General features: G+C 49.2%; 1 protein-coding gene across 1 annotated transcript; it reads left to right on the forward strand.

Moving 5' to 3' along the window:
* The first annotated feature begins 615 nt into the window (after positions 1-615).
* On the forward strand, positions 616-12922 carry LOC124694428 (protein NRT1/ PTR FAMILY 4.6-like). The gene is made up of 5 exons (XM_047227414.1): positions 616-736; positions 838-946; positions 2105-2322; positions 7130-8642; positions 12775-12922. Exons 1-4 carry the CDS (start codon positions 734-736, stop codon positions 8558-8560), a joined length of 1761 nt encoding a protein of 586 aa, XP_047083370.1. The 5' UTR covers positions 616-733; the 3' UTR covers positions 8561-8642; positions 12775-12922.
* Positions 12923-13486: the final 564 nt, after the last annotated feature.

The following is a 13486-nucleotide window of genomic DNA, read 5'->3' on the forward strand; positions in this document are numbered from 1 at the left end:
GAAGACAACGCCAACAACACTAAAATCCCAAAATGATGGGATTTTTTTGATATATCCAAATTTTATATTTTTTGTGATTTTTCGGCCCCGCTATGATCAAATCCTGGCTCCGTCCCTGGTAGTGTATGCATTTTCCTATATTGTACAAGTTTTTCTCACAAGAAAAAAAAAACATGGACTATATAACCATCCTACATAGCATTTTAATAAAAAGGTAAAAGGAGACCGACATGTGGTACAAGAAGCAGAGAACTATTGGCACAATAAAAACATGTTATTTATCGATTAACAGATATGCCAAAAATGAAAAAGGTAAACGGTCCCATGCACAGCTAATCATATATTACGATTAATAACCTTCATAAATATCAAGATATATGCAAATCTGAGAGGGGCACGAGAGGGAAGAAAAACTATTACACAGGAGCAGAAGAGGGGCAAGCCGAGACTGACATCTCTGCTGCGGACTTGCCCTCGCGTCCCGGTCACGCGCGGGCCGGTGCCCCTGTGATGCGGGGGGCGGCATCCCGTATTACCGTTCTACCCCTGGAGCAGCCGCAGTCACCTCTTCTCGCTTTTAAATACAGGATCTCGCCCCCTCTTCCTCTCGGCCAGACGCCCCCCCCGAGTCATCCTCCAGTCAGTCACCTCAGGCTCAGGTCATCCCCTGTTCAGTTCACACAGTAATTCAGAGTTCGGACGCATCGAGGAAGGCTGACGCGCGCCGGCGGCGATGGTGAGTCCCCGTGATCCGCGCGCGATTCTTGATCCTGATTCAGCTAGCTATTCGATCCCGTTCTGTTCTTGCTTAAGGCGTTTGTCCGTGGCGGCATGCAGGAGGGCGGAGTGCGGGAAGCGGAGCGGTGGGAGGGGTACGTGGACTGGCGGAACCGGCCGGCGATGAAGGGCCGGCACGGCGGCATGGTCGCCGCCTCCTTCGTGCTCGGTAAGTCAACTTCCCCGTCGACGGTGCATGCTCTTCTAGCTAGATTTTCCTTCTAGATTCTTCGGGAACCATCTGGGCTAGCTGGGCCGGACGACGACGTAGTGGTGGACCGGCGGGGAAAGGGGCGCAATCAGGAATAGGATACTCGGAAGGAAGGAGGCACCGCATGCATATATCATGGTTGGTCCATCCTCTCCCTCTCTGCGCCTTCCCTTTCATCTCCCTTCCTTTCCTGATCGGGCCCTTGTCTGATATGGCCACTTCTCCTCTCTCGCTCTATCTTCCGCTGGGGCTCCATCTCCATTTCCACAGATTCTCCCGTTCTCGACCTCTCTTTCTCTTCTTCCATGCGCGTACGTTCCCATCCGGGCTCGTGCAACTTGGGACGAATTGGAGGCACCTTTACCTCCCAATTGCAAACTTTGCGAGGCAAGAGGGGTGGCCAACTTGCAGGGAGCTATAGTAATCCCCATGGCGCTTTAGCTTGAGCCTCCGCATCCAGCCTCTCCAATGCGCCCTAGAGACCGATGGCCCCTGTTCCGCCACTGTGTCCAGACGGCGATCACTCCTGCGGTTCTAGAAGCCTCGCTTTCGGCTTAGGTTCCGAGAAGGAAAGAAAGGAACCAGAGGGGCCCCGCCCGCTTCCTTGTGTGGAGGAGAAGCTTGCTCGTGCTGTGAACTTGTGATCGAGCGTCGATGCCCTCTGTTTCTTTCCTTTTGGTGGTTGAGGACGAGGTTGGAAAAAAATGATGGCGTTAGAAAGTTTTTTCTTCTTTCCCTGTTTACCCGTCCAAACACGGCGCATTAAATCCGGCACGAATCGCAAGGCCGAAACAGCGCGCAGATTGGGCCGGCAGGCGCGCGTGTTATGGGGGACGTTATGTCAGTTATCGCCGCGCCCCCAGGCTGCTCGCGTATGCTAATTTTGGGCAAATGGGGCGCTTTAACTGCTGTCCCGTTTTGCGACGCGCTGGGTGGGAAGAAATTTCGATTACTATTATGCTAAAAGTTACTGACTTGGACTCTAGAGGATTCCAGAACCTGAATTAACGCACTGTAATCTAGACGATTCTGGAACCGGCTAGTGCTGATTCTAGCTAGTGCTAATTAATGATTAACTAATGTTGCTTAACTGGTGTGTGTGTGTGCATTATGCAGTCGCTGAGGTGCTGGAGAACCTGGCGTTCCTGGCGAACGCGAGCAACCTGGTGACGTACCTGATGAACTCGATGCACTACTCGCCGTCGCAGTCGGCCACGACGGTGACCAACTTCATGGGCACGGCCTTCCTGCTCGCCCTCCTCGGCGGCTTCCTCTCCGACGCCGTCTGCACCACCTACGTCGTCTACCTCGCCAGCGCCGCCGTCGAGTTCATGGTACGCACGCATGCACACACAGAATCTTGGACTTATTACCAGCATGATCTTACTAGCTGTCCGTATTCGTTTTTATGAATTTGCATAAATGCACCGACGGAAACAAAATAAAAAAATACTCGTGTTAGTATGCTATGGTATGATAGCCGTTACGTATACTTGTAGACGTGTGTCTGGATATACGTAGATATAATCAATATTGTCCTTATCATATCTCCAAGTCCAATCTAGCAATAGATAGATAGAGATATATGCCGAATATCCCTTCCAGCTGTGCCGCCACGTCAAGCGTTGACTTTTCGCTTTAGGCTTTTTGCCCTGGCCGGCTGCAGGGTACACGTTGTACGTACGACATCTTTGACTGGTCGACGAGACCGATTGTCTTAAAATCACTCTTCAATACCGAAAGGGTTTATCTAGTTAATTAAGTGCCATGGATGCAGCACTAGCTAGCATGATTAAGCTGCCTAAACAGGCGACACCTGTCCAAAGATAACCACAGTCGATCGCGCCGTATTTAAAAGCGCGCGCACGTCACCTCAAACGATAATCTCGAAATTGATACGATCCTTGATGATCCCAAACACGTGGTTTTATAGCCGCACTTCAGGATCCACCTTGTCTAGCTAGTGTATAGTACATCAGTACTTCCTCCGGTCTTATTTAATTGACTCAGATTTAGTATAAATTTGTACTAAATCCGAGTCAATTAAATAGTAAGAACGGAAGGAGTACGTTGTTAATTGCAAGGAGACCTGACCCCACACGGTGCTCTTTACCGCCACAATTGCAAGGACTAAGTGACAGTACGCTGATGCTGATGCTGCATATGTTGGCGCCACAGATGGATCAACCGGAGCACGCAGGTTCCCTGCGATCTGGGTTAAGGCCGGAGAAACGAGAGGTGAATGATGGATTATAGGAGCCGTCGCTTTACTCGCCGACGGACGAGCGAATGAAGAGGATGCATGGGCAGGAGCAGATAGCGTGAGTCAAAGGGAACCGCTAGCTCTCATCTGATCACGTCGTACGTATAAAGCCTGTGACAGCATGCTCTAGATAGGTAGCTAGCTAGGCCATGCGTACGGGTATATGATGGGCTTGATTTGGGTTGGCCATGCGTAGGCTAAATTTCGGGGGTGTCTTGGATTTACGGTTACTGGTGGTTACCGGAAAAAATACCGGCCGAGATTCTTAAAGAAAATTTGAATTCAAAATTCAAAAATAGTTGAAAATCCATGGTTATTGAATCATAATGGAGAGAGGAGGATGCAGTCAAAGGGGAGACCGAATATTGAGATCTTCTACCAGGCTGCATGTAGTTGAGTTTACATGACACCTTGGCAACGCAGCTCAAATTTGAATTGGACTAGAATTTTTTGTCCGTTTACTCAATCTACCGGAGGGAGCTGGGAAATCCGGTCACCAGCCGATATGCTACGCATGGGATATGAAGTATCGGCGTGATTAGGTAATTTGTTATGGACATGGTGGTGGTGGTGGATGCGGCTGCGTACAACTATGGTCGAGGGTATAGGGACATGTGTGACCAGAAGCGGACCCAAGAACTTTTGGAAGCCTAGGCAAACAGTATCAAATAGTACCAAACAGTGTCAAATACGTATAAAATACTCATTGCCGGCACGACGGAAGCCCGGGCGAGCGCCCGGAAATAGGGGCGCTGTGTCCGCCCCTGTGTATGACGGATCATGTGGGGCAAGCGCCAAAGACGGCGATGCAAGTTGAAGAAAATAATTGCACATGACTTTTCAAAAAAGAAAAATATATAATTGCGCACGAAAAAGAAAACGAGGAGCGTGTGCAATGTATATGGAATGTTCATATTTACCTCCAACCATTTTTAGTTACTGGTTACATCGCTACATGGCCATGACGCCATGTGTTAGTGACCGTGCACCGTAGGCCGAAAAAAAATGTTACTACGTCCAGCACCGCGCGCTTTCTTTCCGATCACGTCGCCGTCTGCCCTGGCTGGACCCCAGGACCGGCAGGCAATCTGAAGGATTCCGTAGCAGCCCGGATATGTAGTGCACTTGCCCGCCAACGCGCGATCTCGTTCCCACGTACGGCCGGCCGCCGGGGTCCACTCCTTTGTGCACCCACGTACGTGTGTGACGGATCCGGGATTACCACCGATCGCACAAGATCTTGTTTCGCACAGCCAGGATCGACCAGGGTTAGGGGCCACACGAGTGGACTGATCGATGCTTCGCCACTATCTCGCTCAAGCACTTCCAGTTCTAGCTTCCAGCTGCACCATCAGTCGAGCTTGTGTTGGGCCATTTCTGATGCCGGAATCGCTGCTAACGAATTTCGAGAAAAATCTTGCTAGGCCGGTAGGAGAGCTGAGTGGGCACGCAACACGGACGACGCAACTTGCCCAACCTACCTGCCGTACCAGACCTGCTTCATCTCACACAACCCAACAGTCCTACAGTGCACGCTGGAGTTTCGTACGTCATTGTCACCTTCCGCGTGCACGTACGCAGCCTGCTGAGATCGGGAAACCGCGCCGTACGTATCCCTGGATCCTAGCTGCAGAAATCCGTTGCCTCGCGCGAGCGGTCACCACGTTCGCCGGCGTATCTCCGGGTGGGGCAAGGCAGATCGCCGACGAAGAGGAACCGTGCATTCGGGCATCAGTAGTACGTCGTCGTTTCTCTCGGATCGGTGTCACGTATACATGGCGCTTGGTTCGGTGGTCGCCACAACACTATTGGGGGACCCAGCCTCTTCGATCATGGGGATTACCTGGCAGGCCGGTGGTGGTTTGTCAAGGCACAAGGGACCGATCGGGTTGGGACAAATGCATGCGGTTAGAGCATCTTCACCGGCTCGTCGGCTTCCTTCAGGTTGGCCGCCGTCCAAGATAAGGCACACTTCAGGAGCAGCTACCGCTTTCGTGGCTTTGAGAGCGGCGACGCAGCGATTTATCTGTCGGACGTCACCATGTGTAAGCGGAGTTGCTCCTCCTCCCACGCCTCCTGCGACATGTTCGCCGGCTTCTCCTTCGGTGGCACGGCGGCGGCGAGGGTTTTTCGGGTTGGAGGCTGGATGGGAGATGGAGCGGTGGAGGGGACGGGGTTTTGGTAGAAAAGATGTATAATTTTAGAATGTGTGCCTGACAGACGGCTCCTACGCCCAAAATTTTCCGCCTGGCGAGGCGCCGGCGCCCCCGATTCGCGCCCTTCGCCAAAGGGTCGGCACGGGGTTGTTGGCGCTTCTATTGGGCTCGAAAAAGCGCCGGCGCTATTTGGGGTGCGTCGGTGTGAGCCCGTTTTCGTTGCCACCCCTCAAAACGCTATCGGGGCCGCTATGGAGCGCGTCGGTGGAGATGCTCTTAGGGTATCTCCGCCAATTCTCAAAAAAAAAATAGAGTATCTCCACCACCCCTCTACAATGAGCAACCGAGGGTGATGGTACGCGATGCCCTCACACACACCGGCGCTCCTAATAGGAGCGTCCCAAAATATCACGTGCTGGCATCACACCTGCACTACACACTCACCACGATAGCAACTCCTCTCAAGACTCATGAACAACCAAGTTCAAACCCAAAAAAACCGCTCCGTCAAGAATAAGACTGTTTTTTCACAACCGTGGAAGAGAAGACGCCGTAATTTCTATGAGAGAAGACAATCAAACACATATGAACAAGTCAAACAACCTCCACACTGATAGCACAAGATTTCCATGCTTTCTAAAACTCAAGATCCACAACATATGGAATCACATGCTCACACATTGACCGTACAAAAGTCAGCCTCCCAATCTTTGGGAACTAAACATTGCTGTCCTTGCTTGCACGAGCTTTGCTTCTAGCCATGTGTTCTTTTGGTCAAGCTTGACAAAAGCAGCAAATTATTTTGGGCAACAACTCAACCACAACGGGATGGCTAGCCCCACCACACCACCAGAGGTCAAACAACTGAATCTGGCTGCAGTGGGTCGGTGTCATCCTCTAATCGATCCTCTCTCCGCATTAGCACCACCCAACTCAACTCACGGACCATGGCGGGAGCATAGCTAGCGGGCCAGAGCAAAGCGACGTAGCGCACGGGCGGCTGGCCGGCTGCCCACAAGTAGCACGGCGGCCGCTTTGCCTAGTCGCTCAACTTTTTCGCTTTCGCTTAATTGATAGAATCGTGTTTGCCTAAGACTACCCACAATAGGAGTATTATAATAGTATCATGCATTCCATGCATGCAAAATGCTGATGTGGCAATGCAATTAAGGATGAGAGAGAGGGTACTAGTATCATAGGTAGATACTGTATCATAGCACATACTACTAGAAAAATTAATGTCAAGTAAATCTTGTACATATATTTGCATTGTGGAGATTATGATACTAATATATGATACCATGCATTGTGGAGATAGTAACATGTAGTAGTATCATACGCATGATACTTCCATATGATACTATGCATTGTGACTAGTCTAATCTTTGGGCATGATAGCTTGATCTGCAACTCTGCAAATGGTAGTATGCAGCTACTCCATCTAATCATTTCGTGCCAATGCAAGTAGCCTAGTACTTACTTCATGTGACCAATGTTTCAATGTTTTTTATGAGCATTAGGAAATGGCAATGAAATGCATATTTAGCCTCGGCCCAAAATATATGCACAGGACAATGGCCTGTATCTATCAAGCAGAACAAGCATGCATGTTGGTCTGAACAAAGCCCACTAATTTTACAGCACAATTTTTTCCTTTCACCTGATGTATTATTTCTGACTGTAATGCAAACTGACGTCTGAATGTGTTGCTATCCCGCGCAGGGCCTGGTGATCCTGACGATCCAGGCACGATCATCGTCGCTGATGCCACCGGCGTGCGCCAAGGTCGCCGGCGCGGCGCCGTGCGAGCCGGTGTCGGGGAGCAAGAAGGCGATGCTGTTCGTGGGGCTGTACATGACGGCGCTGGGCATCGGGGGCATCAAGGGCTCACTGCCGCCGCACGGCGCGGAGCAGTTCGACGAGGGGACGCCGCGGGGCCGCAAGGGCCGCTCCACCTTCTTCAACTACTTCGTCTTCTGCCTCTCCTGCGGCGCGCTCGTCGCCGTCACCTTCGCCGTGTGGGTGGAGGACAACAAGGGGTGGCAGTGGGGCTTCTTCATCTCCACCATCGCCATCCTGCTCTCCATCCCGGTCTTCGCCGCCGGGTCCAGGTTCTACCGCAGCAAGGTGCCCACGGGCAGCCCGCTCGTCACCATCGCTAAGGTCCTGCTCGCGGCCGCGCTCGCGCCGCGGCGTGGTGGTACGCCGAGCGCCAGCAACGGCGCCGTCATCGACCGCGCGCCCAGTCCGACGGGGAGCACCGAGTTGAAGGAGTACTGCAAGCCCGGGGAGGCGTGCGGTGCCGCAGACGAGGCGACGGAGCCGTCCCAGGAGCTGAGTGCACTGAACCGGGCGGTGCAGTGCCAGCCGCGGCATAGGGCCTTGGCGTGCACGGTGCAGGAGGTGGAGGACGTCAAGATCGTGCTCATGGTGCTCCCGATCTTCCTCGGCACCATCATGCTCAACTGCTGCCTGGCCCAGCTCTCCACATTCTCCGTGGAGCAGGCAGCGACGATGGACACGCGCGTCGGCGGTCTCAAGGTGCCGGCGGCGTCGCTGCCGGTGTTCCCCGTCACGTTCATCATACTCCTGGCGCCCATCTACGACCACATCATCATCCCGTTCGCGCGGCGCGCAACGGGCACGGAGATGGGCATCACGCACCTCCAGCGCATCGGCACGGGGCTGGTCCTCTCGATCGTCGCCATGGCGGTGGCCGCCGTCGTCGAGGTCAAGCGCAAGAACGTCGCCACCAGCAACGGCATGACCGACTCACACGCGCCGCTGCCCATCACCTTCTTCTGGATAGCCTTCCAGTACCTCTTCCTCGGGTCGGCGGACCTCTTCACGCTCGCGGGCCTGCTGGAGTTCTTCTTCAGCGAGGCGCCGCCGCGGATGCGGTCTCTCGCGACGTCGCTGTCGTGGGCGTCGCTGGCGCTGGGCTACTACCTGAGCTCGGTGCTGGTGACGGTCGTCAACAGCGCGACGGGGCGCGGCGGGCACCGGCCGTGGCTGGAGGGGGCCAGCCTCAACCACTACCACCTCGAGCGCTTCTACTGGCTCATGTGCGCGCTCAGCGCCGTCAACTACATCTTCTTCTTGGTCCTCGCCATCCGGTACAAGTACAGAAACGCTGGGGTCATCAAGGCCTGATGATGTAGTTTTGTAAATGTTGGATATGCAGGACAGGACGTCTAGTAGTATTATCTGGCAAAGGTGAATGGAGGTTTTAGAATTGAGAACAAGCAATTGCGTGAGTACTTGCCCTATGCGAGAGCCGTCCACGACATTCACCTGGCGTTCGCTGGTAGGGAGGACAAGGTCACCCGATCCGTTCGATCTGGGAACCAGGCCCGCTTCAATCTGGACCGTCGTAGCATCAAACAGAACCCACCAGCGAGGGTAACCCTAGCCGCCCGCTCCTGACCTGTGCCCTTTGCCCCCTCCTCTCCAGGTCCTCACCCCCGGCGGCGCCCTCTCCCCTCGCGTACGGCGTCCCAACTCCCAAGCCCTCGCCGTCGCGTACTTCTTCCTCCTCGAGCCTTTGTCCAGCCATAGAAGCAGAGAGCGGGAGGACGAGGCCGTCGTCCTCGCCCCTGGGAGCCCGTGCTGCTGGGGCGAACAAGGAGGCTGCAGCGCTCTGCCTCTCCGCCGTCTCTTCCGCTGCTCGTCGCCGCCCTGCCGGCCTACTACTGCACCATGGAGCCCTCTTCTCCACGTCGCCCCCTCGCTTTTCCTCTTGGGCGCTCGGCAGGTGGAGCGCAATCACCATCCACCGAGCGAGGGGTGACCGCCAGGCTGCACTAAGAGATGGGTGAGGACTGCCAGTGGATACTTGTTCAGGTGGAGTACGCATCTGAGGTGACGATTTGATTACAAGATCCGAGGTGATTATCTGAATACGCATCTTCGCCCAATTCCTTTCTTTCGTGTCTTACTTTGGCAGGGTATTTCAACTCATTAGTTGTTGTTGTTTTGGTATTGTGTCCACCAGCTGAGCGGCGAGGCGAAGTTGACGCAGCTGATAATGTTGGTGGTACTGTGAGGAGGTAGTGGGCTGGCCATGCCTCCATTGTCTGGCGTCCATGTTTCAAATTTGTTCCAGTAGCAAGTGATGTTTAGATTTATTTATTGAAGCTATAATATCAGTGCATAGTATTTATCTGCTGCCGTGATTTATTTAGTCTGCTAGCTAGATTAGATCTGTTTGGTGTTTCCTCATTGCTATTTTATTAAAATGAGCAATCAAAATTGATATACATTTTGTGCAGCTGAGCTGACCAATGTTTCTATTCAATATTCATAAGTGGGAACTATTAGACATTTATGAACAACCTTGGTTGGTTTATTCTATTTCATGGTTTATCTGCAATTTCGTAATTATTCATGACTGCCATGACCACTAACCTTTCTTTTCTTTGCAACTGTAGCAATAGGTTGCTATAGCGCTTTGACTGATCCTAATTGAAAGATAGGTGGCAGGTCATTTCTTCCTCTATTGGTTCTAGCCCACTCCTTGCTCTTATATTAACTTCATTTTGTGTGATATTTGGAAGATTGAGATCTAGGAATGGTTTTAGGCGATGCACCTGCTGTTGGATCACGTAGAGGTAATACATTACTAACCTGTATTGTTACAATTATGCCTGCATATTCAGAGTTTGTAGTGGACCATGAGGTTCGCTACAGAAAACCAACTACTAAGCTTCCTCTTCAGTTTCACTATATACTTGTAGTTGTGTTAGTTTGAATCATACCAGAAAGTTAAATGGAAATATTCTTTTTATCTGATCTGATTATTAGAAATAGATAGCCTTAGCACCCTCATTTATTCAGTTAGGAGATACTATTCGGTGAATTGTTCTAAAATTGATTTTTGGGAAAAAAGTGTTTTCTGATAAGTTCAAGCATTTACTATTGATAGTTGACAAAATTTATATTCTTGCATTTTCGTCCTATATTTCTGCAGTTTTTAATCTTGTTAGTTTGGTGTGGAACTATTTGTGAAATTTGCAGCAAGACTTGGTTAGAATATTTGAAATTGGAATGAAACTACCAATTTTTCCTTACTTGCTGCAGGGGTGTTAGTTCTCTGATCATTATCCCCTTTGAACTGAATCATAGAGAGATTGAAGCATTGCATGCTCAGGGGTGCCTTCATTGTTCCAGTACTTGTTGAGACAATTGATGGTATCTTCTTATCCCCTATAGGATAATGTTTTAGTCAGCTGATATATATGGTTTCATGTGTTCTTCATATTGCAGAATCGACAGCTGCATATTCAGTCCGATATCTTTGATGACAAATTATCTTTTGAGACATGTTGTGTATATTGAGCTTTTGAGGCCCTGTGTGTTGTTTCTTTATCTGGATAATGGTGGTTCAAACCTTAGTTCCATCAATGTATCTTCAGTCTTCTTTTAGCAAAAGAATGATGTTGAAAAATATATACCCGAGGAGCTTGAAAAGGTACTCTCACAACTTATTCTTCTTACATGTATTAGTTATTACCATGGTGTATGGTATTTTAATAATCTTCCTTGATTCTTTAGTCAGCAGTCTGTTTTGTGCTTGTTGCGGCATGCTTTCCCTTTGCCTCAAGCGTTATCTTACATTTGCATAATCCTAGCTATAGGGTATCACATACTTCTCACTTTTGATGTGTGTTAGCTAGACATCTTGTGCTTCAGCGCTTCACCTGTACTAGAGGATTGGTGAGAATCTTTCATCAGTTAAAAAAACTTTAACCTTGTTTTCATTTGTGGAGCCTGCGCGAGTTTTGAAAGATGCGGACTTGGTTAGAAATGCCCACAAGAACTCACGATGAAACACTGGATCTATAATAAAACTAATGGAGTGTTTGATGACGGAACCCGAGTAATGTAGTTTGGGTTAGCTGTGGAAAGAGAAGAAATGTGGTCTAATGGTGTTATCTTTAGATAACAGGTGGAAATGTCCTGTAGGGCGGATTCAATGGGTGTATGATGGTGGGTAGCTAGCCAGGTGTATAGCTGCCCTTTTCCTATAAATTTATGTAGGCAGTGGTACTGGATACGGTGAGGCAATACGGTGAGGCCAGGATCGGAGGCGGCCATGCGGTTGTCGTGACGGGCATGGCTAGATTTTTGTTGGTAGGAACACATGGCTTTTTTTTATAGTAAACATGCACGTCTATATTTTGTTTGACACAAGTGAAGCACGTCGGCCACATAGACTATTTAACATGGACAAGATGGAACACGGAACAAAATCGAACACCCGTAAATGCATTCGTAGCTACCACCATAGGTACTAAATCCGCATTAATAGTTGTATATGCTGTGCTTTTGAAATCACTGAATTCTCATCATGTTGTTACATTTCGAGAGGTGCATAAATCAAATCTTTAATCGGTAGCTTTATCCTTGTTGAAAACGATTATGCTATATAGTTGTATATGATGTGTGCTTCTGAAATTATTGAATACTCATCATGTAGTTATTTCTCAAGAGGTGCATAAATTGTAATCCCTATTATTTTCCAAGTGTGAATGAATTGATTAAGTGCATGCCACTTCAAAGCCAAACTGAGCTAATAGTAGGTTGACACTTTAGGAGAGTTGCAGCATTTGAGCTTTTCGCTGATATCCTCCCTTTACGCAATGCCTATTGTAATTAACATTGTTGTATATATACCGTTATTTCCTTGATATCTCTTATCTGGTTTCATTGGTTTATTTAACACTGCAAGCTTAATTCATTTACAAGTATCTTTTCTAAAACTCAGTGACACAGGTTCACATGGACTACTGTAGCTTCGACGCCTACGGTCCTGTTTGTTCAGGCCCACTGACAACCCATATACTTATGGAGGGCTTCTCAGGATGCCCACACTTCAGTCTCTTCTCTGCTGCCACAGAGATCTGTTTCTTTTCAAAAAAATTCTGTTCAGACTTACATCTGTACTTCATGAGCTAATATCTTAACTGGATTACACACAAGGATTGCTTCCCCGTATATGTCAACTTTGTGGAGTGGCAATCTAGGAGATGCTCTTTGTGTAAGACAAAAGTTGTTGTCACCTCCCGGTGATGCATTCAACCTCCCATTGTTCAGGATTGCTGCCTTGTTTGTAAAATAAAATGTCTGCGAATCAATATTAACTATAGGCTGTGACAGCCGTTGTTGTTTTAAAACGGTTGTGCCACTTTCAGTCCCTTGTAACCTCAAGAACAAAAAGGGTGGCATCATAAATTGCTGTTTGAGAAACAAAAATCAGGCCTAGAAAGGAAGGTTAGCAGGCGAAAAGACAAAAAATAAAACACATACTGAAATTGGGTCGCCACTAACCGGTGAGGAGGCGCCCCATGGGGCGCCCCAGCCACTAGTGTTGTTAATTGGGGTGGGGGTTCTGAAGGCTGTTCATTGGTGTGGATTTGGTTCGTTGGATGGCTAGCTGAAGAAGAAACTCCATCGGAGTTTGGCGTGGCAGGCAACTATATATATGGACATATCTTTCGGCTGATTAGGCAATCACAGATTCACAGTCTCCTCCATCCATATAGAGATAATTTAGTCCATATACAGGGAAAAACAAAATCTCCTGACCTGCAGAATTACCGACTTACACAAACAATGAACATCGGTCGTTTCAAATGAGGCAACGCCATGTATACCAAGATAAAAAGATTTAAACCATTTTTTCATTATTGGATTGGGTCATATATTGGATTTCACCAGTAATGAACGAAAAAACGAACGAAATGAAACGAAAATATAGGTGAATGGGCCAAGCTTAACGGGTTTTTTTTTGATGTAACCATATATTTCATTAGACAATCTGTTTACAGAGATTACACATATGACCACACAAGACAAACATTTGCATCAAGCAACTTTGCACAAGCAAACTCCCAAGAAGTAAAACTACAAGTTCACCCTTGGAGAAACATGTGCCTCGCCGAAACATCATCCATCTTCCTCCACTGCCACCATGGCAGCGCTGGAAAAAGAGGCGAACAACCACCACACCTAGATCTGGGAGAGCACCATCGCATTCAATGATGCTTTTTGAGCCGATGAACTGGGTCGTCGCAGAGG

This window comes from Lolium rigidum, chromosome 1 (genome assembly GCF_022539505.1).
Source record: "Lolium rigidum isolate FL_2022 chromosome 1, APGP_CSIRO_Lrig_0.1, whole genome shotgun sequence".
Lineage (NCBI taxonomy): Eukaryota > Viridiplantae > Streptophyta > Magnoliopsida > Poales > Poaceae > Lolium > Lolium rigidum.

Coding starts and splice junctions, on each gene's coding strand:
- LOC124694428 (XM_047227414.1), top strand. Junction 947..2,104: donor CGCCGCCTCCTTCGTGCTCG/GTAAGTCAACTT, acceptor TGCATTATGCAG/TCGCTGAGGTGCTGGAGAAC. Junction 2,323..7,129: donor GCGCCGCCGTCGAGTTCATG/GTACGCACGCAT, acceptor TATCCCGCGCAG/GGCCTGGTGATCCTGACGAT.